Raw genomic sequence first — 22618 nt, forward strand, 5'->3', positions numbered from 1 at the left:
AAGGTGCACCTTCAAGATTTCTGAAGTCTTTTCTGAGGTCTGAAGCAGGATTCATAGCTCCCCACTTGAGTGGCTCACATTCCTTGAGCCACTTGAGTGGCTTACATCACTTGAGTGGCTCACACCCCAAAGAGAAGAGAGTTAAGTCAGTCTGTCTGTCTGTCCTTTTGCCTGCCTGTCTGATTCCAGTAAGACCCTGGGGGGCATCCTGGTTAGTCTGTCAGTCCTGCTCAGTTAACAGAAGGGGACATCTGATCAACTACCATTAGGTGAGACCATCCATAAGGGAAGGGAGTTGAAATGTTTAAGCTCTGAACTCCTGCTGAATGAATAGGTGATTAAGTGTCACAGAAACAGAAAGTGTAACATAGGAAATAGGCTGCTGCATCTGTGCTCCAAGACTCAGAAACGCTGTTCACAGGGAATAACTTGGCCCTCGTCTTTGATTCTGTGTTGATCCACATATATAACGAAGGCCTTGAACCTTCCTTAGCTAAGTTGCATTTAAATCCCTGAGAAGGGCACTGCCAGGTGAACATCTGAATGGTCTCTGAGGGTCACCCACCCTTTGTCTGTTGTGCCACTGTTCAAGGGTACACAACATACACCACAGGGAGATACAATAGGTAAAAAGCCAAAGTAAACTTACAGTCCTTGATTATATATTAAAATAGTTTTGAAAGAAAATTTCCTGAGATTATGGAATTAAAAATGAAACCAACCCACTCAAAGAAAATTAAAAAAGGAAAAAGAGGCCCATTCTTCCCTAGAAGTCCTCCTTGGCACCTCTGTTGGCCACCACAGTTGCTACCATTAGTTTCATGCCCCTACCCTACTCCCAGTTCATCTACCTATTTACAGCCAATTGCACTGGTTTCAACTAGCCATCGCCTGCATTCTGCCTCAGAGCCCCTCCTCCTGAACTTTCTGCTTTATGGCTATGCCAATCCTGGTCAGATAGCAACAGCTAATGCTTAACTGAGATGACTCTTAACAATTCCCTCTGACTTCCACATTTTTACTAAGGAAAAAGAGACAAATGAGTTGTGCCCTATCAGGCCTGCATAGGTAGGACAGACTGAGCTCTGTCATATTGGGACCCTGAGAGTCTGCAGTCATTACAGAAGTTAGGAGCAAACTTGTGACTTTCCTAGTAGACAACAGAACAGATCTCTCTGCCTTCAGAAGTTCCCTCTGTCAAAAAGTGACCATCGCTGGGACAACTGGGACTCTTGCCTCTTGCCCTTCCTGCCACACACAATGTTTCAGGCACACAAAAGAGCTCCTCTGCACCAAGCCAAACAGCCTCCCTCTCATTTAACCCTGCATTTTCAACTTTGTTCCCTGAGAGGAAGACGATGCCTGCATAAGCCTGACAAAGATAACCACAATCTTAAAGTTCTGAAAACTCTCCTTCCAGAGGTAGGAACCAAGGACTCCTCTCCAGGTCTGACTATACATCACGCCAGGTCACCACAACCTCTGCATTGCTGCCAAATGTCACAGGACACACAAATAGGCATCAAGATGTACATCAGCCTGGTAGACTGTTAATCACTTCAGGCAAAATCTACTTGCCTTCAGCAACAAAGTCATCACTTGGCACTCTGTGGTTTCTGACCCATACATGATTCCTGGACTGTTCTAGATTTTAAAAATGTCTTCCTTTGCTTGTAAGTTGCTTCCATAAGCCCCTTCAACTGGGAAAATCCTGAGATGAAAGGCCAGCTCATTGGGACTCAAGTGCTATAAAGTGTTAAGAACTCTCCCACTATTTTGGAGAGTCCATAGCCCCAAGACCACGACAAAAAAAAAAAAGAAAAATGAGACTTGAAACCTGAAAAATATGTGCAGGCTGTCAAACTGCTAAATCATACCTCTGCTGCCTTTAAAGCCAGTTAACGATCTCCTAGCTGCCAATGCCACTGTGATTGCCCTCCATATGCATTGTCTCAGTCTTCTGCCATCTACAGCCTGCTGGTACACCTGTCTGGACCTAAAAATGCTTTCTTCTGCCTTTCGTTGGCTCCTGTCAGCCACCCTCTTAGTTTTTTAATGGAAAGACACCAGTATTGGACTCAAAAGCCAAATGACCCTAACTCAACCTCTTATGGTTCAGAAACTTGTTTCCTCTTTGAAAAACCACTTCTTACTAATGACACTCAAGCTACCTGCTGGAAAGGCACAGAAGCTCTGTTACAATATCTGTCAGAATCTGGTTATAAAGAAAAAACTGCAAATTTCTTGGAGCTGCTGGCTTCTATAAAATCTAGAGCCCTGAGTTCATAAAAACAATGATGCTTACTCAGACTGTCAGCACCTGGGAGTACTCAGTGGCCTACCTGTGCAGATACTTGGATCCAGTCACTAAGAGCTGGGTTCTTATTTTGCCTCTGTACTGTAACAGCCACTGTCCTTCTGATCAAGAAAGCTGACCAGCTCACCTTAGACCAAGACCTAAATGTCGTGGTGCCATATGCTGTACTGGATGAACTTTTCTAAAAAACGGATGCATCAACAGATGGAAGTAGCTCTGTTAGGAATAAAGTCTGACAGGCTATGTATGCTGTAGTCACCTTGGACAAAACTATTTTGGCCAAAACTCTCCTGCAGAGATGATATGCACAATGAAGTACTTCTTGCTGTTGTTTGGAAACCTGCCACCTACAGTGCAAAATATTCCAGGTCAGAGTCCTAAGCCCCCTCTAGGGATCCAATTGACTGAACCAGAAAAAACTTTACATGGTATTTCCAGAAAATCAGAGCCAGACCTCCCCTCGCCATTTGTTCTGCAAGCTCAAGCTGCAGCCCTGGCAGCCAGTTCAGGCCTCAGCATCTGTATCACTGGCCATGAACGCATGCATAATAGTAGTCTCTCCCCACTTAAAAATACATAGATAAAATTAAGTACAGCCCTACAAAAAATCAGGTTATAACCAGTTAAAAGACCAGATATGTCCGTAGACATTCCTACACACACACACATGTGACCCAGGTACATATTAACTGTCTCTAAAATTTAGTTTCAGAAATTCAGTCTTAGATTCACTAAAAAATTTACCTAGACAGTTTCTCTGAGGCTCCTTCCGCAGAGTCGATGCACTTAAAACCCTGCTCTGGTCAATCTGGATGTTGATCATGGCTGAAGCCCAAGGACATTGTCCACAGGATTGCTGCATACGTACTCCTCTTGTTTTCTGTGTCTTTTCAGGCTGTTTACCCCAGTCCTTGCTTCCATGCCCCTCTGCTAGCTGTAGGTTTTGCCTTAAATGCTATGGATGGTTTCCCCATCTATAAACCAATCCCCAACTGAAAAGCCATCCTGCCTCTGTACTTTCTGCTTTCTTATCCAATGTAATCCCTAGACCACCAGAGACCACCTGATAGTGGAATGATCCTGATCAGTGCCTGTCAATGTAAATGAATTTGTCCCCAAATCTTGGATGTCGTTTGGTAATGCTGCTTTCCCTCGCATCAGTTCTACCTGTAACAAGGAATGTATATCAATACTAGGAAAAATATTATTTTAATGACTGCAACTGAAATGTGACCAGTAGAAATTGTGGAGGAAATGATTTCTCTTTTCATAAGCAATTAAAAATTATTGTAGATTTCTACATTTGGATGCATATCTTATTTTTTCAACTGCTCTGGCAACGTTTATGTCACTAACCATCTTTCCCCTCCTTTTAGATTCTGATTTGGTATTTTTACTCCTTTCATATGGGAATAGCAATAGTCCAGATCCTCCACCTGATTGGTTGTTCTGCTAGGAGTGGAAACTTTAAGCTAGCTTCCATCAACCAGCAATTGAGTTTGCAGAAACCAAGAAATGAGATGCAATATCACCAATACCTTACGAAATCTGAGATTGCCATCCATTTACCTAATTCTGAAAAAATAACTTTTTGAAAATTAAGATAAGGTTTTTAAATATTTTATAACTGAAACTCATTTCAACCTTGGAGCCCTTCCATTCATAATCACCTGTGACATGATCATAGCTCCCAGATTTCTGCAATACCTTTCTTCCAAAGAGGCTCAGTTTTCTCATTCACTTTTGAATTTAGTAATTCATAATGTTGAGCAGATTAAAATTCTTCCTTTAAAATGTTAGTCTTTTACTTCTTTTTAAAATGTATCTTTTAAAATCTTTGAACAACTAAAAGGGATCAACTTTCATAACTCATTCATTTATACAGAAATTGATATCTACAAAATAGTCCATACTTAAATGTTTGATAGCTCTAGCTTTTATATCTTTTTCCTCTATAAATCTGCCTGGAATAGAATGACCATTCCTTTAGAAATTGCTTTTAATAGCAGAAGCAATGAATTAAGCACTCAGCATAGCTACTTTTTGGCTAAATGACTATATTGATTTCAGTGTGTAAATTTTCTAATAGAATATGACATTTTTTATTGACTGGTCAATCATTTCTTGTACGTCTTTTTTTCTCTCAAGTTCAGCAGTCTTCTCAACTCACTTTCCTTATTAGTTCAAGAAGTTCAACAAATGTTTATCATGTTTTAACTGAGAAAGACTGCACTGAAATCAGTGTGACAGGAAGTACAATGATGGAAATGTATGACCCCTGTTCTCTTTGGTCTTCTTCCTTTTCAGAAAAAAGTTACAAAACATCAGACTACATTTCATGCCACTATAGGACAAAGAATGCACTCAGAAGACAGTGTCATATGAGCAATTCTATGTAACTGGTAGACTCAGAGAAGCAACTTAAGGATTAGAGTACACTCTTCTATGGGATTAGGGGGAAAGTCTTTCAAGCAAGCAAGAACAACGAAAGCCTCAGAGTCAGAAAAAGATCATCCAGTAATCCACTGAGGCATCAAACAAGGTGACAAAAGAGACCCAGTCTTAACATCTGACATTTTTGCTTGAAAAGTGAGAAAACGAAGGCTCTGAAAATGAAACTGATTTATCCACAGTATCAAATCTTACTTGTGCTTGTACCAAGATGATGAAAATCACCTCTCAGGACAGCAAAGCTTGCTGGACACCCACTGGAGTCTAAGACATGGCCATAGGAGCTGCATTACTGAACCTGATATTAATTAATTGTAGCTATCAGTGTGTTTGAGAATACATGATTATAAATGAACTCAACAGTAAATTTTCTGTTTCAGCTAACTGAACAGGAAGAAAGCAGTTTTAGTGTATTTCACGTGTATAAAATTAAGTATGACAGAAAGAACCTTGCTTTATTCTTAAATACTAGACTAGTATAGCTTTATTCTGAATTGAAACTCATTCTGCATTTTATAAACCTACAGCAGGGAGGATTCTTCCTAATGGAGAAAATTACTGATTAAATTGCTGACAAGAAATTGCACTTAAAGATTCAGCAGCCAGAGAGTATAAACACAGGGGATAAACACGTCTGCCTACATCAATCAAAGACAGCTGCAGTCTACCCCCAGAAAGGTGAATAATTATTTATGAAATTATGTCTCCTTCAGTGATTCTATATTACAATTCTCAGGGAAACTGAACGAGACACACAGACAATGTCACGGTCCCGATTAACCAAGAAGTCACACGAATTTTCAAAATTAAAGAATTTTACTTTTCCTAGATTTAAATTCATCATCCTGAACAGAATTTTTCTTTAGCTTAAAAAGAATAATTAAGTAGGTCAAAGCTTTCTTGAAGAACTGCATTTTTTTTAAACATTAGTTAGGAGTCTGATTCTGTCAATTACATAGTGATGTGAGTCTAAAAAGAAACAAGTGACTGCTGAGGGGAAAAGCATTTTCAGAGGGCTTTTTTGGAGTTGTTTACCTGAGTCAGTTTCTGGCTTGGTACTGCTAGGGGTCCCACTGCCTTTGGGTGCTGGCTGGGACTTTGGATCATTTTTTTTGTTGTTGTTGTTTTTTTTTTTTTTTTTTTTTTTTTTTTTTTTTTTTTTTTTTTTTTTTTTTTCCTGAGACAGCAATGGGCCATTAAGTAAAAGTTATGGCTAAGATGTAAGCAGTGAAGGGCAAACATCTTGTGTCCCTAAAATAGATTCATCTAGTGGAAATATTTTGGTCGGTATGGAAAATCTGATGGACTAGAAATAGCTGCCCATGCATCCTTAGCTTGCACTCACAGGTGTAGAGTTCCACATTTGCATCTCTTTGCCTACATCACTTGGAAGAGGAGTTCCATGGGGGCAGAACACATGCCTTTTGGCACATCCCGCAGCACTTTTCAGTGATTGATACATTGCAAAGTGAGTTTAGGTGATGCTACCAAGATTCATCTATGTCTTCTTAAATTGATGACATTACCTAATCCATGCCAAACAAAGTTTGCTTCTTCTTATTAAGCAGATATCTCTGGAAGAGATAGCTCAGGAGTATTTAGGACAGCTAGTGAATTTCAGTGGCAGTAAGACAGAGAAAGAGGTTGAAAAGATGACTCAAGTATAAAGTTAAAATACTCAAGTATAAAGACACACAGACAGGTAACGAAGTCCAGGGCCAAATAATCGGAGCTCAAATCCCAGGTGTACTGCTTACATCACTCTGGGTGAATCTTTCTCAATTTCTTCCGTTTAAAATTGCAGCGTTGACGTCACCTTCCTAATTATGAGGCTTGAACGGGTATAAAACCATCAGTGCTTCTTTGTGATCCTTCCAAATCCCCTCAACTGTCCTCTTAGCAAATTGCCACCCAACCAGTTAGTTAAGGAAAGCACAACAGTACTCACTCATATCAATTTTCTTTCTGTTGTCTTCCATCTTTCTCTTGCACAAACTCAGGTAAAAGCAATATATTGTAGATTTCCCTCTGGCATACAAATAGGTTTGCTAATGTTTGACCATGTATCACTGAGGAGCTATTTGATGGAAGGCATCAGTGTCACCAGAAATTATTTGTAAACATTCTAGGTTCAATCCGCAGAACTTCTCATTGAAGAGTCGTCGAGACACACGAGAATTATTAAAATTATATTTTAATATAATTTTAAGATAATTATTAAAATTATATTTTAATATAATTTTAATATAATTATTAAAATATATTTGCAAAGATATTTTTCTAAAATCACTCTAAAATTTAAAAATCATCTTGTTTTTTTTTAAAGTTGGATTAGAATAAACAGCAGCAGTGGTTTCTCCAGCACTGCCTAAATCCAGTTGTTGGGATTTAATCCCCACTGCAGGGCTCTGGGAGGCTGAGGGCAAGCAGCTCTGTTCTCCTGAGGGCGTCCACACCATTTTCAAGGGAAGGGCTTAGTTACTGAGCCTGGACTTCCTAGAAATGTGAACTTGGCCTCTGTTGCTCCCTCACTTTTGCGGGCCCCTCTCCATCACACTCTGTAGGGGTGATGCAGCCTGAAGGTCCTCCTGGTGCCATGTTCTTGGACTTCCTAGCTCCCCAAACCACAAGCCTAATAAACATCTCTTCCTTATGAATCACTCAGTCCCAGTTGTTCTGTATTAGCAGCACGGTGTGGACTAAGATTTAAAATGTTTTTTTATTAATTTCTATGATTATTCTGGGCATGTGATTTATTGAAAGCAAACAGCTCATTCATAACCTCAGTGTTCTAAAGAGTAACATCAAAGGTCATAAGGGATATGTGATGTAAGAACATGGGAAGGGAAGAAAGAAGAAAAGAAAGAAAGATACAGGTAGAAAGTCAAAATTTGAATCCCAAAGTTTCTTATAAAATGTATTTTGGGGGGCTGGCGATTTAGCATAAGCACCTGCCTTGCAAGCAGGCGGTCGCGAGTTCGATCCCCGGTACCGATAAAAAAGGAAAAAGAAAAAAAAAAATGTAAAAAAAAAAAAATGTATTTGTACCTGGCTTATTATTTAAATAGACAAAAAATTATAGCCTTAACATATGAATTAGTCACTTATTGCCTTCCTTGAATAAAAATGCACATTTATGAATACATTAAAAATTTATAATAAAAATATGTAAAAAAAATAAGCTGTAGGAATTATCAAATGTCATAGATTAGTCATAGATGTAAAAACATAACAGTGTTACAGCTACTTGGGAAAAATACTTCCTAAAACATTAACCCAAGGGGAATGTTTAGAAAATTGTGATATAATATGAAATTTAGTCATGATCTACCACCTTTAACTCATTTTCTTTTTCCTGTGTTCCAGTGCCCACCAATACAAATTTTCAAAATATGAAATTGCTTCATCATGTACTACTATGCCTTTTATAGATTATTAACAAAAAAGTTGAAGATACAAGTTTTGGTTGATATAGCTTTCTTTAAATATTATACCAGGCAGAGTAGTATACAGCTGTAATACCTGCACTCTGGGAGGCTGAGACAGGAAGATTGCAAATTGGTTGTCAGCCTGGGAAATTAAAAAGTTGCAGTATAGCTCAGTGATAGAGCACTTACCTAGCATGCATGTGGTCCTCCTGCACTACAAAAATTTAAAAAAAAAATTGCTTTAGTCAAATGCCAGAAAGTTATCAAAATTGATTCTCTGAATAAAGCAAAAGGCAAGAAAAGCAGGGATACCAGTCTTCTTTTAATCTGCAAAATGCAAAAAATATTCCTGTAATGTTAAAAAGATACTCATGAGTCACAAATGTTAGATTCTTTCCTGTCACTTACACTGTCCCTAAAGTATCAATAAGTGTCCACAAATCTTATCAAACCAAGAGTAAAAGAGGGCACTGCAACAATTACCAGTTAACTCTCAATTACCTGCAATGGTATTTCTTCTTGCATTTCAAAATGATCCTAAGAATCCCTAGGATTTTGGTAGCATCACATGGTATCTTTTTATTTTCCTCTTGCATCAAAAGAAAATAGCAATTTAATTATTAATTTGTATAGTGTGCATTTTCCTTCTTTCCCAGTGTTGTGAAATATAATATTGAATGAAGCTAATAAAAATTCAGGCCTGCCCTTCCTCTGAAGAGCTGATACATGGCTAACAGCACATGAAACAAAGCCAATCCATGGCTCCCTAAAAGCCACAGAGAGCCTAGATCACTTTTCCTCCCACACGAGCTTTGTTTCAGGAGCACATTTTGAAGTAAGATATAAGAGTCTGGGATATATACAGCATAGGCTCATTCTAACAGATGGATTTTTCCCAAAATAACTTCATTAGTTAATCATTTCTTTTACATGTACTTGTTCTAGCTAATTGGCAGAGCTGCCAGCTGGAACGGTTAAGTCTCCTCCAAAGGAACTGATAGGTAAGGAGGAATCTCCAGTTTCTTCAGTTTTGAGATAAAACTTTATTAATGGCACATGTACAGTTAATGCAGTTTTAAAATAAATTATTTCATAATTTCACTTTTCTTTGATTCTGGAAACCTTACTTTGTGTAAAAGTCAAATTAATTGAGGAGACTTAAAAATTTTAATATATTATCCAGGCCAGGTCCCAATCTTGGCACGATTTACATTATGGACATAACATAATCTCTGTCTCTGTCTTTCTCTATCACTTTGTCTCTCTTTGTCTGTCTGTCACTTTCTTAGTCTCTCTCTCTCTCTCTCTCTCTCTCTCTCTCTCTCTCTCTCTGCTGAGTTGTCTTGCATTGCAGGCTGTCTAATCACATCCTGGCCTCTGTTGTTCTAGTTGATAATTATTGTGCTAAAAGAAATTGTTCCTAAGTTTTAGCTTAATTTGTACAACAACTTTAAAATAATTTGATGTATGTGTGTACAAATGTCACTCTATGTGTGCCTCAGGTATTAAAAACTGGTACTTTTCAGTTAGGCAATTAAAATGTTTTGGGAGGAATTAGTAACTGATCCCTTCATAAATCTCTCTAGGCAAAGAAAAAAAAGAAAAGGAAGAAGAAAGAAAGGAAAAGTGGTTTAAAGCTGCCAATGACTATTAACTACATCTAAAAACACCTGCACAATCTTCATCATCAAAAGTATAAAGGATTTGTTTTCCTTTAGGGAAAATCTTCAGTATCATAGATATCAAAATTATACAGTGAGATCATTTGACATGTAAATTATCATCAATACTTTAGCTGCCTAAGGCATCTTTTAAATAAAAGAAACTCATACATTAATAAAATGGACAGGAAGAAAAGGAGTGGGGAATGATTTTAACTTTGCTATTTAAGAGCAAAGTGATTCATTTCGGGCTTATACAATGGTAAGTCATTCTGATGGAGAAATTTCCTGATCTTTGAAGTTAAGTGGTAAAAGTTTTCACCAGGTAAGGGACGTATCTGTCATTTATGTATCAATGGATCCAGGAAGAGTGCCATAAAAATAAGTTGTGAGTTACCTTTTACAAGAAAAACAGTGACTTTATTGTGCGTTACATTGAAGGAGAGAACGTAGCAGGTGTGTAGAGAGAATCGTGTCTGCCTTTATAAAGGTCCTGAATTCTAATCATGTTGCTTTCTTTTCCACAAAGCTTTTCTGATGCAGACTTCCTCAAGCAGTCTCAAAATGAAGGCTACGTTTTGACATTTAACAATTCTACATGTAACGGTTTAATTTTTCCCATTAAAATCAAAGTTTTTACCCAAAAATTCCACAGTGGTCTCTACCTTCTCCATGAGAATTCCTGCTCCCATATTAGGAATTTAGATTTTTACCCTCCTTTAAAAGAATCATTCACTCATTCACTTTATTTATATGTTTGTTTATTTATTATTTTGATGCTGCAGTATGGGCTAAAATCCTCCTGCCTCAACCTCCCAGGTGCTGGAACTGCAGGTCTGTTATCTCCAACCTGGACGGGGCACTCTTCTTTGTAATGTAATGACGTACAGATTGTCCATTTTAATTCTTCAGGTTCGTTTTAAGTAACATAGTGCATGCCACATTTTGCCAACTGAACAAAAAGGAACATAGATCACGTGTGCTGCGCTTTGCCTGTCTGTCGTGTTTTTTTTTTTTTTCATTTTGTTTTCGACCCTTACTCTGAGTTTTCCAGCTCCTCGTGCTAGACAGTTCACACTCACCCTCTGCAGCTGAACATGTCCCACACTCAGCTTCTGAGGTCTGAGACCTTGCACTCTCACTGTGCGTGCTGTCTGTGCCCTACACCTAGCACACTCACTCTCTGAGGTCTTGGACCTTGCACACTCATTCGCAGAGGTCCTTGGGATTGCACATTCACTCTCTGAGCTCCTGGACCGTGCATGTGCATACTTACTCTCTGAGGACCAAGGCCGCCGGGCAAGCCCATTCCTTGATGTCGTACACTGTGCACGTTCACCCTCTGCACCCTAGACCTTGCACGCTCATTCCCCAAAGCCCTAGACTTTGCACGCTCACTCTCCAAGGCCCTACACCGTGCACGCTCACTCTCCGAGACCCCAATCCGTGCACGCCCACTCTCAGAGCCCCTAGACCATGCATGCTCACTCTCCGAGGTCCCAGACAGTGCACACCTACTCTCCGCGGCTCTAGACTGTGCACACTTACTCTCTGCCGGCTCTTTGGATCGCCGGCCGCTGGACGATTTCCTCAGCAGCAGGCTGCGTCCTGAGGTAAACAGGCTGGTCAGTTCTTCCAAGGGGCTCGTGGGCGTTCGGGATCGAGACCCGCCGGGAGCCGCCCCGTAGGTGTTCACGGCGGCGTGGACCATCTTGGCCGCGTCCTGCGACACGGGGCGGGGGGCGGCGGGAGGCACTGAGGACGAGCTCCGGGAGAGGCTGCCGAGCACGGCGGCGTCGTAGGGGGGCGGCCTCTTGAGGCTCAGCGGGGTCAGCGAGCGCCCCATGCTGACGGGGGACGGGGAGGTGGAGTGGCTCTTCGGGTAGCCGTGGGGAGACGGGGTCCGGTACAGCGTGGCCGGGGGAGGCGGGGACGAGGACAGCGCGGCGGCGGCCGGCGCGGGGCCCAGGGCGCCCGCAGGCTCCTTGTCCAGCTTGGCGTGGCCGGAAGGCGGCGACGCCCCGGCCGGCGGCGGCGGCTTCATGTAGGACGCGCTCTCCAGCACCGGGAGCTTGGCGACCTCCAGCGGGGTCAGCGGGGACTCGTCGGAGTTGGGGGAGCAGTGCACCGGCGCCGGCGGGAACACCAGCAGCGGGGGTCTGTGCGAAAGCAGGTTGGGGAAGGGCGGGGGGATGTCGCAGAGCAGCCCCCTGGGCGTGCACGGCCCCGAGGACCGGGCGGGCTCCCCCGAGTCGGGCACCGTGGGCGTGGGCGTGGCGCACTGCGAGGAGCAGCCCAGAAGGTCCGCCTCGCACTTGGGCTCCTGGCCCAGCTCGTCGAAGATCGGGTACTTCATCTCCTCGTAGACGGCCTCGCTCTGGTCGTCCTCCTCCTTCCTGAAGTCTCGGAGGATGTTGCCCACCATCTCGATGTACACGGGCTCCTCCTCCTCGGGGTCCCCCGCGGGGCTGCTCACCTGCGACAGCGACGAGTCCCGCGTGAGCGACGTCCTCCGCGGCCCGTGCTTTTTGATGTAGGTCTCGTCAAAAGATGTGCTCAGCTGAGTGTTGGGGTTCCTCTTGGGCTTCGGAGGGGGGATCTTCTTGGAATATTCGTCACTGTGGGGTCTGGGTTTGGTTGACACTAAAAGAAGAAAAAGGGTAGTAAATAGTTGACCAGAATAACCAAGTGTTTGAAAAGGATTTGCACTTGGAGCTATAAACTTTCCGTAGGAATGACCAAATCATTTCTAGCTCAAGACTCACATCAAAAACCAACTACCGAGCCAAACGTCCCCATTTTTAGAAAAATCAGATGGGCAGAGTAATAGAAATGACGGACTTGGGACTAATCCAACAGATAAGTGCACTAAAGCCAAGATTACCTCTCACTTCTTTACCTTAGAAATTTTAAAAGGAAATGAAGTCTGTGGGATAACAGTAATGCACTTTATAGTAAATATCCTGCAAGATAAGTGAGAAACTCAGAAGAATTTAAAATAATCCAGTGTCGGTTAGCACAAATGGTCACAAAACCTCCATAGAGTTAAGCATTTTAAATGATTGCTGTTGTTACATATGATTACATCTTGCTTTCATTTAGGATAAATATTCCCTGGCCTGCTAGACTTACTTAATCTCTGTCTTTCAGATAAATAGCTTCCATGATTCCATACTTCAAGGGAAACTGATGTAAAATACCTTATAAAGTTAGACAAGCTAATCTCTAAATCTGCAGGTATTGTCGATTATAGTGTATTTGTCTGGTTTTATTTATAAGATCTCTTATGATATCCCAAATACTGTCTTGCAATGAATTTATGAGACATATTTCACTGATACAACTCCTTGGGGAGTTTTAAAAGACAGTTACCCAGGGAATGATGTATAAACTTCAAGAATAACTGCCAGAAACTCACAACAGATATGTGTACCAATGGGTTCCCCCATCTGAAGCTTCCCTTGTGTGACAAAACATTAACTTCTGACACTATCCAGTAAGGTGGAAAAAACTGGGAAATATCTATGACTACAATCCATTGTTTAGCATGCCACGAAGGTGCTGAAGTCATATTATCTCATTATCTCATCGTGTTGATATATGATTATAATGATTATCATCATTATGCAATGTGACAGTGTAGTCATTTACATTAGAAGGTAGCATGCAATGTAAATTGACAAAACTTGAGGAAATAATCAGGCTTCTCCATGAGCTACATTCTAAAGAAAGGAAGGTTTCTCAAGGCACAAATCGGTACACAGTAATTTCCCTTTGTATTTTGGAAGTGGTGCAATTTATGACCTAAGATATTTTCTAGAACTTATATAAGAAAAGGAAAGTGCTTAGGATTAGCTAGGTGACTGCTTTCAACGAGAGAATTAATCCAATATTTTTAGTATGTATGTATTATATTTCACTAAGTTATTTGTGATTTTAAATATTCATTCCACTGGACCCATCATGATCACTGTATTCATGACAATCAACCAAGATCTAATATACTAGACTTTATTTCCTTTAATGCACACTAGCAAACTCATTTACATGGGGATTATAGCAAGTAAAGTCCTTTAGTTTCCAAAATAAAAATGCCTAAATACCCACTGAAGTGAAAACTGTCCGATCAATCATTCTTTAGAAATTAACATAGCTCCTCTCTGTCCCACCCATCATGGTATAAACATTCCTGGCTCTGAAATCTATCAAGCATCTACATTTTCATATGAATTGTATAAATCATCAGATTATAAAAGTCCAAACTGATGAAAAAGTAAAACTATAAATGAAAAAGACTGATTTGATTAAGTAATAAAAGGATTTCAAAATGATCAGGGCTTAGAAGAATGAAACTCACTCAGACTATTCTTTGAATAATCTGTTCCCAGTTATCCCCAATCACAGTGATGCATTCAAAGTTCTATATCAAGTAACTCAGACTCTGGGAAGATATTTGCTACTGACTGGTGGGTTATGAAGATTGAGTGTTGGGAGGCACGAGAAATCCTCAGAGCAGCGAGGTATTCTGTAAGTGAGTGACTGACTGGAGACTGGAAAGTTGAATGTATCAATGAGACAGGTAACTTCATTGTATGGGTCCAACATATTTAAAGCATGATTTTTACTCTTTCTTAAATCATAAGGAGTCAATGCTACATCTTGAAGAAGTATAGTATTCAGAGAAGCAACATGAGATGGACAGGCCTACTGACCACACCTACTTTCCCATATAAGTTATGTCCTTGGGAATAGGTGAGACCAATGTTTGTGTTATCCTCAAAGTGTGAATAAAAACTATTTCTTATTTTTGGCAAAGAAACACAGAAAAATGAAATAAAGTTCTTTTGTATCTCTGAAATGATTGAAACGAGGAGTTTTTATTTCAAAACACAACATAGACGTAAGATGGAATAAATATTCATAAGAAAGAGTCTGAATAACCCATTTACACTATGAGGACAATTTCAATGCCAAACCAATTATGGGTGTTGTCTGCAAGAAAGAAACAGAAATAACATATGACTCTTAGGGTAACTGTGAGGTGATCACTGTTGATAATAACTGAATTATGTTCCTCTTCTCAACAACAAAAAAGTCTATGTTGAAGCCCTAAATGCCAATATGACGGCATCAATATCTCCTTTAGCAGACAGGTAGGTTAAGATAAGGTCATAAAAGTAGAGTCCTCATAAGGTGATTATGTACAGAAAAAGAATAGTTTACAATCCAACTAAACACTGCTCATCAAGAGCATTTTCTTTTCTTTTTGAGACAAGGTCTCACTGTATAGCCTAGGCTGTCTGACCTTGAACTCATGGCAATCGTCTTGCCTCAGCCACTCAAGAGCTGAGATTATGGGCATGACACAGCACACCCAGCTAGAAAGAATAAATGTCTAGAATTTAAATCATCCATTTACTTGTCTTGGCTGCCTAAGCCACCAAAGCCACAGAAGAATTTCTTGAATGAATTTTGTGTAAAGACCCTTCCACAATTGGAAGGTGAACACCTACTTTACTTTCATTTTATTGACTGGCACTGCACTTCTTTAACTAGTTTTGTTATTTTAAGAATTAACACAACTTTTTCCTAGGCAGCCTTTTAAATTTCTCCTCTACTTTGTCCCCCTGTCCTCTTACTTCCTGAAGCAGTGTTCCAGCTGCATATGGAGTTGTGCATCCCAGACACCCGCACACAGCCACCCTCCACCGCATTCCCCTTCTAGATCTGATTCTGCCTCTTCTAGATCCCATTCTCTAACCTCGGTGTGTGAGCAGATGCACATTACTTAAACCTGACCCATCTGTGGATGTTTGTTGCTTACTGTTGTCATTGTCTTTGACGTATTGGCCCCCTTCTGTACTCTATTCCACTTCCTCAGGACCCAGACAGCAATTCTTTGAGGGAGCCCTCATGATCTAGGCAGGTTTCATGCCTCTTCCTATCCCTTCCCTTCTGTTCTTGTTGAACAAAGCCAAAGGGTGCAGATTTATATAATTTATATAATTCTTCTTCCTTGGCATTGATCAATTTTTTAAATGTAAGAATAAGAATTATGTAGAGAATAGAATAATTAAATTATAGGTGATCCAGATGAATAAACAGATCCATTCCTTCAAAACCAGGGGATTTTTTTTAATCTGTTCACAATCTCATTTGCATTCAGCATTCCTCTTAACATCCATAATTATTTCCAGAGAGCAAAGCACAAAGCAATTTGTTTTCCAGTATACTAATATTTCTCATTTACCATCGTGTGTATATTTTTAGTAAATAATCTGTAGAGCAATGAAAATGTTTCAACTGTCATATATATGCTTTTTAAAAGTTTATATAGAGAAGTGTCTGAAATTTTAGGCAACATCATCTCAATTTATTCTAATTCATATTCACTCTTAAAAATTAAAATGAAGAAAAATCATGTTAAACTGTAGCTTCTTTATAAAGTACTTAAAATAGTCTTGAACTCCACACTTACATGCTAAAGTACTGTTAAAACAAAATTTGCATTGCAAATTTCAACATGCAACCTTATTCAACAAAAAAGGTGATTTGTATCACTTTTAAATGAACTTTAAATTATTTCTAATAAGCCCAAAGATAGAAGCAATAATCCCTGTGTGGCTCCAGAACACAATTTTTAGTGCTTAAAATAGTATAATGACAGTAGCATTGAATAAGCAGAAAGTGACATTTTTGGAATGAGATATTTGAACACAAAGGTTGGGCATGGCTTTCAGTCATGCCTAGGTAATCTGTCTTTCACAGTTAATTTTGGAAATTCTCCATGTCCTTTGTCAATCTATCCTTCAGAAATACATTTTTCTTATTAGAAAGTGTTATATTAAATCATGCTTAGTATCTGTCAAATGCTCTTGACCTAAGACATGAAAAATAGACACAACAGAGACCAGAATTTCTTCTCATGGAAAGACTCAGTGGCCACAGGATCTTAGAATTTGAAGGACTCTTAAAGATTGTCTAGGCTAAATGTAATGTATTACCAGAGAACAAATAAGAAATCCTTAATGTGTACATTTAAAACAAAATATTGTATCTTAAGTCTTGTATGCCCCTTGTAACTGGGAAAACGAGAGTAAAAACTGTCTCATTCATGATTTTATTCATGGCATAGAATATCATTAAAAAAAACAAGTTACTGCTTATGCTATAAATGAAGAACAGTAATTTTTTATATTCTGCCATACTCATATATTTAAGTAAGCAGTTCAAACTGGGAAATGAGCCCTTGTTAGAGGGAAACAATGTCCATGCCTCGTGATACTGGAACAGGATATGCTTCAAGGTGAGAGACACATGTCCCACATTCCGCAGAATTGTGCTCACAATAACCGTCTTTTCACAACACACAATTCCTCAGCTTTGAGAGATATTTTCATTTTCACAAGTCCCACAATACTATCCCAAGTTTCTTTAAATTAAAATGCTAGTTCAGGGATGAAAGTTGCAAATCCTATTTGTCCATTTATAGTAGGAATAAGAAAGTATGTTCTTATGAGAAAAGTATTGGGTTTGGAGTTGTAGGACTCACATTACAGTCCTGGATCTGGTGAAAAAAAATTTTTAAATCCAAGACTTTAAGTTAAGGTTTGGGTGGAAAAAACAAAGAAAGGGGTGGAAGTTGAATGGGGTTTTAGAGCTTTGGCTTAATTCAACCCCAAGACTAACCTCTTCTCTGCTTCACTTATGGTGCAAGACATTACACAAGTTAATTTGAAGAACATTTTTCATTGTTACTTTTGTAAGACATACAATAAAAGTCTTTCCTGAAAATCATTGTACTCTCATTTACTCATTTCAACCCATGAGTGGCAAAATAACTTTGAAATCTAGCTTGCAATTTTAAAGGATAAATAAATAGATTAGAAAGAGGGAGTGTTTCGTGCAATAAGGGTAAGCAGGTGCAAAGACATTGCCTAGATAACATGCACTTCTTGTAGGTTTTGATGAAGAATGTGTGAAGAATCACAAACCAGAAAAATCTCTGGTTGAAAATTTACAGTAGTGACTCCATCAATTCTTTTCTTTCTCAATACACATATACTTTCATTAGGAAGAGGGAGAGTCCATTCTTTTCTCCCGGTAGTTTCCAGCTCTACCAAAGGAAGTCAGCCACCATATAAGACATCTAACATCTCAGAGATTAACACGCTTTACTGACCATGGAGAAAAGAACCAAAGAAACAAAGTCAACTAGGAAAATAAAATTCTAGCACTGAGCCCAGTGTATCTGTTCCAGTTACTCCCTCTCCACCTTCAAGTGTTTGATGGATCCGAGATGAGATAGAAATTTTCGATCAAGGAAGGATTATCCCTCTGTTTTGTGGAATTCAACCTACAGAGAGATATGCACATATTGTCATTGCTTTTATGTCACTCAATTTAGGAATAGTAGTTACGTATATTGGAAACTGAGATCAGCATTGCGATGCTGCTAAAACAATATCTAAATCTTGTGCATTACTTTTGGATCTTCATGGTAACAGAGATATGAAGGGCAGTGAGAAAAATATTAGGAGCCTGAAGGGTTGGTGGGGAAAATACTAGCAGAAGCTGACAAAATGGAGAGCTGCATTAGAAATGGGGAAGAAATTGTGGAAATCTAAAAAACTACAGAATGTACCTAATGAAATTGTTAACTCTTTTGAGGAAAAATTCTAGAAGAATGTGGAAGTGTGAGCTGGTTTGTTTTAGCTACAGATGATCACAGATTCCAAGAAAGAGGTAGTAAATAAGGAAATGCTCAGTCCTCAAGCAGAAATAAAAGGGAACAGTTCCGATGCATTATTAGCCTGGAAGCTTTCTCTGAGCAAGAAAACAAAGCAAAACAAAACAAAATTTGCAAAATAAAAAATAACCTCAGGAAAAGGTAAAATCTGGAGCTCTACCAGTAAAATATAGCTTTGTGCTAAAAATAAAATTAATAAGACCTATAAGATCTGTGGTTGAGAATTTTGAAAGATTTAAACTAGAGTCTTCTAAGACTTTTAAGACTTTTAAGATTCTTATAAATGTTGTTTCTACAATACCTTAACCAAATTCACAAGTGGAGACAGACCTGTTTCTAAGCAATTTGAAGTCCTATCTTTCATCTCTTGAAATGGGAATAATTTGATTCCTTGAAAGCCCACAAAATTTGTAAGGGTAGTTTACAAAACTTTGATGAAAAATCAAAGAGCCTATTCAAAATATACATTAAAAAAGCCTTTGGGCCTCAGAATTCATAAAGACTACAAGAGAACTGAGAAAACTCCTCACACGTAGATATCGCTCTTTTCATAGACACGAAAGAATGATTCAAGAACTCAGGGATCAAAATTAGAAGTCACAGGAATTAAAATCCAGGAAAAAAAATGGGTCCTAATAAATATATTTAGTATGGAGAATTCCAAATAAATGTCTGAATTCCTATAGGCCAGTGGAGTCTATATGCTGTCCCTCCTCCAGCCACTATTTTTTTTTAAACAGGACCATACAATACAGCTTCCCAGTTCTCAGTATGCCAGTGTATGTTGCTTTGTGAAGCACAGATAAACTTTGCTTTGCGTACAAAGCCTTTACATACAACAAACTGCAACTCAACACCTTTGCCTGAGAAGCTGCACTTAAGGACGTAATTTCATGAAAGCGTGTGTTAGATAATGAAATGTTAGATTTCAAGCTAATGAAGCAATACAAGGAAACTTCTGGACAAGAAGATGAAGTTTTTTTGTCTAATGAAACTATTGTAGTTTGGGCAACCCTAACCTAACTCTAAGGCAAAGGGTAGACCCTCATTAAAATAACTACACTCAGTTCCTTCCTTATAATGCGTTAGACCTATCAACCGTAGAGTCTACTGTTTTTGAATGAGGAAGAGTATTGTGATTTTACTTGACCAACAGGATATTTAGGAAGGCTGGCTGGCAGCTTTCACTTCCTATATTTTGAAAACCAACTGCCATGGAAGATCACTTAGACCAATATGCTATGAAGAAACCTAACGAGTCATGTGAAGAGACCCTGCAGAGGAGAGATGTGACTCAGTTCATGGAGTGAAAAATTCTTTAACCTCCCAACTTATCCCAACTGCCAACTGAGTACAGTCCACTGAGAAGATCTGACCAGTATCACATAGGGCAAACAAACCACTATTTAAAAGCCAAGTCAACTCACAGAGTAATAAAAAATAACAGTGCTATTGTTTTCAGCTGTGAATTTTGAGTTGGCTTATGATACAGCAATAGATAACTGAAAAATCTCAAAAATTAATTTCCTGTGAATGTGGATATCTCATAATGAAATGCTACTTTCATATTCACAGAATGAGGGTACAGATTGTACCCCGAGGACACACAGCGCTCCTCTCCAGAATGTAGAAATTAAGGAAGATTGCTTCCTATTATAAAATCACCACAGGATGATTCAGAGAAGAGATATAAAAAGAGATGACAAGCTTACTGGTCAAAAAGACTGGATTGAGATCAGAGTATAAGTATTGACACATATAAAGGAAGAACGAACTGGAGTAGAGGCTGCTAGGTGCAGGGGACACAAAACCATGAGATTCACAGACCCAGTCCTAGTGGCTCCAATAGCAGCTCCCTGGGGCCCCTGCATCTGTTGCATCTCTATTATAGAGATATGTGAAGCATGCTTATAGAGCCTGAAGCCATTATAACCATAATTTGCTTTAATAATTTTAATTTCCAAAGTGTACACATGTCTCTCATTAGAAACTACCAAGTAGAATTCTGATTTTGCACCATCATCTCTTTTGAGCTTGGTCACCATGGGATCTGATGAGATGGAATTTCAATGTCTGTAGACTGAGGCCAGTGTCACATCAAGGCAAATGCACCACAGCATCACAGTGTCGCTGAAATCTGTCCAGGCAGGCAGCCAGCAAACCCAAAGAGACACAACATTCTTTTCACAGTATTTACCCTAGGTTTGAAATTTGTGTGCCAGTGCAGAATCTTATTTGCAAATCATTCTCTTGCCCTAGACACAGGATGCCCATTACGTACAGCCCACTTACAAAGAATCAGGAATAGCAACTCTGCCTTCAGATACTGTTTTCACTACACAGCTACAGGTGCTCAGATTCCGCTTGTGTTTGCATTCCTTACTGAAGCCCAGAGGGAGGAGAGACAAGAACCACAGGAATATATACAGAAGGGTGAAAAGTCATTCTGCAGGGATGCTCTCAGTTAGAGAATATGTTAAAATATTAGGTTCCATCACCTAAATGAGATGGAGCATAAAACAGGAGAAATGTGTTAAAGTATGGTGAAAAGACAACACACCTTCCAATCCAACAGAGGGAAATTCCAGTCTTTTCAGGCTGTACTGAGTTCCCCCAAGTCACTAGTTCTTTTTCTACAAGAAGCAGACACTTATAGGGCTGATTATGAAACTCAAATGAGAAAATCAGTATGTTCATTTAAAACCCTCAGCAAACGCCTGCAACTTGGAAGGTCTTCAAAAGTATATCAATTAACATTTCAATTTCTATGGAACATTAAATTTATTCCTGCTATCAGGAATTCTTATGTCTCCTATACAATGCCACTCAACTTCAGATAGAATTCTGTTCCAATACACCATAATAAGTTAAGATAGTGTAATCCTGTAATATATTTAATACAAATAAATTGTCATACATGCTACCTTAGGAACACAATATGTAGTCATAACAATTAATCGTGATTCTTCAAATTTATTGGAAAAAGAAACACCCAGTATATTAGTAAACCACACTATTGGCTGTGTCAGTATGGGTCACAGAGGAGTAGTTTGGGTATTACACATGGTCTCTAGCTCATTTTTCTCTGGTACTATTTCTATACTCTGCTTGCCAGCCACCAATGGACTAATCACCACGATTTCTCTGCAATGGAGCCAGTTAGTTAATAAAGTACTGAAATTGTGAGCAGAGAAAACCTTTCCTTATTTAAGCTTTGGATGTCAGATATTGTGTCTTAACTACAAGAAAACTAATTAAGACTGCTGTCGCATATTCATGGTCTTCCTTCATGAATGTATTGCTAACCAAAAACTTCAGACTCTCTTTCCCCTTGTCACCAACTGTCTAGCATCACAAGAATATTGTACCACACACCACTGCCTGGGAATGTATCAAAATTCAAAGTGTGACTTCTCTAAATACATGTTGTTTTCATATCAACATAAAGGCACAGAGTATGAAGTCATCCACTGTAAGTTGGGGACCATTCTTTAGTCTTAACTGCAACATCACCACCTCTGCCCATTCCTTTTATTATTTGTATTTTTCTTTCCATTTGGGCTTCATCTATCTCTTATTTGGAATTTCTTCATGTGCTATCTTGTACTTGGTTATAAGCTCCTGTCTCTTGAAGGTAGAGTCAATTCATATGTTAAAAATCCTAACAAATTTAACACACACACTTGCACTGAGTAGACAAGTTGCTATAGGTAACTACTCACTTGAAAGTAAGCCACAAAAGTTTTGAAATCCCTTTTCTCATGTATCTCCTTAGATTTTGTTTTGTGTTCTTTCCGTTTTCATTTTTTAAATGAAAGTTTATCCTTACAGTTTACGAGTACTCAATCTTTGAAATTAATATAAATCAATATGTGCACGTATCACCATAAGTTCCCTAAGCCAAGTGTTCTTTGGGTGGTTTTTAACTCTCTACGAGTCACCTCCATCCAGTGGTCCATCAAATCCTAAGAAATTCAAACCAGGAAAAACAATGCACATGATTAAAACTTAA

General features: G+C 39.1%; 1 protein-coding gene across 4 annotated transcripts in view; it reads right to left on the reverse strand.

Annotated features, from left to right (window-relative positions):
* Positions 1-22618, reverse strand: part of Nyap2 (neuronal tyrosine-phosphorylated phosphoinositide-3-kinase adaptor 2) — a 320940-nt gene that overhangs the window by 150150 nt on the left and 148172 nt on the right. For all 4 annotated transcript variants that reach the window (XM_063237236.1, XM_063237235.1, XM_063237234.1 and 1 more), the window contains one exon: positions 11406-12500. In XM_063237236.1, the coding sequence (XP_063093306.1) occupies positions 11406-12500 (1095 nt within the window). The remainder of the gene's footprint in view (positions 1-11405; positions 12501-22618) is intronic.

The sequence above is a fragment of the Cavia porcellus genome, unplaced genomic scaffold (genome assembly GCF_034190915.1).
Source record: "Cavia porcellus strain 051 isolate PalLab524CR breed Dunkin Hartley unplaced genomic scaffold, mCavPor4.1 scaffold_26, whole genome shotgun sequence".
Taxonomy (NCBI): Eukaryota; Metazoa; Chordata; class Mammalia; order Rodentia; family Caviidae; genus Cavia; species Cavia porcellus.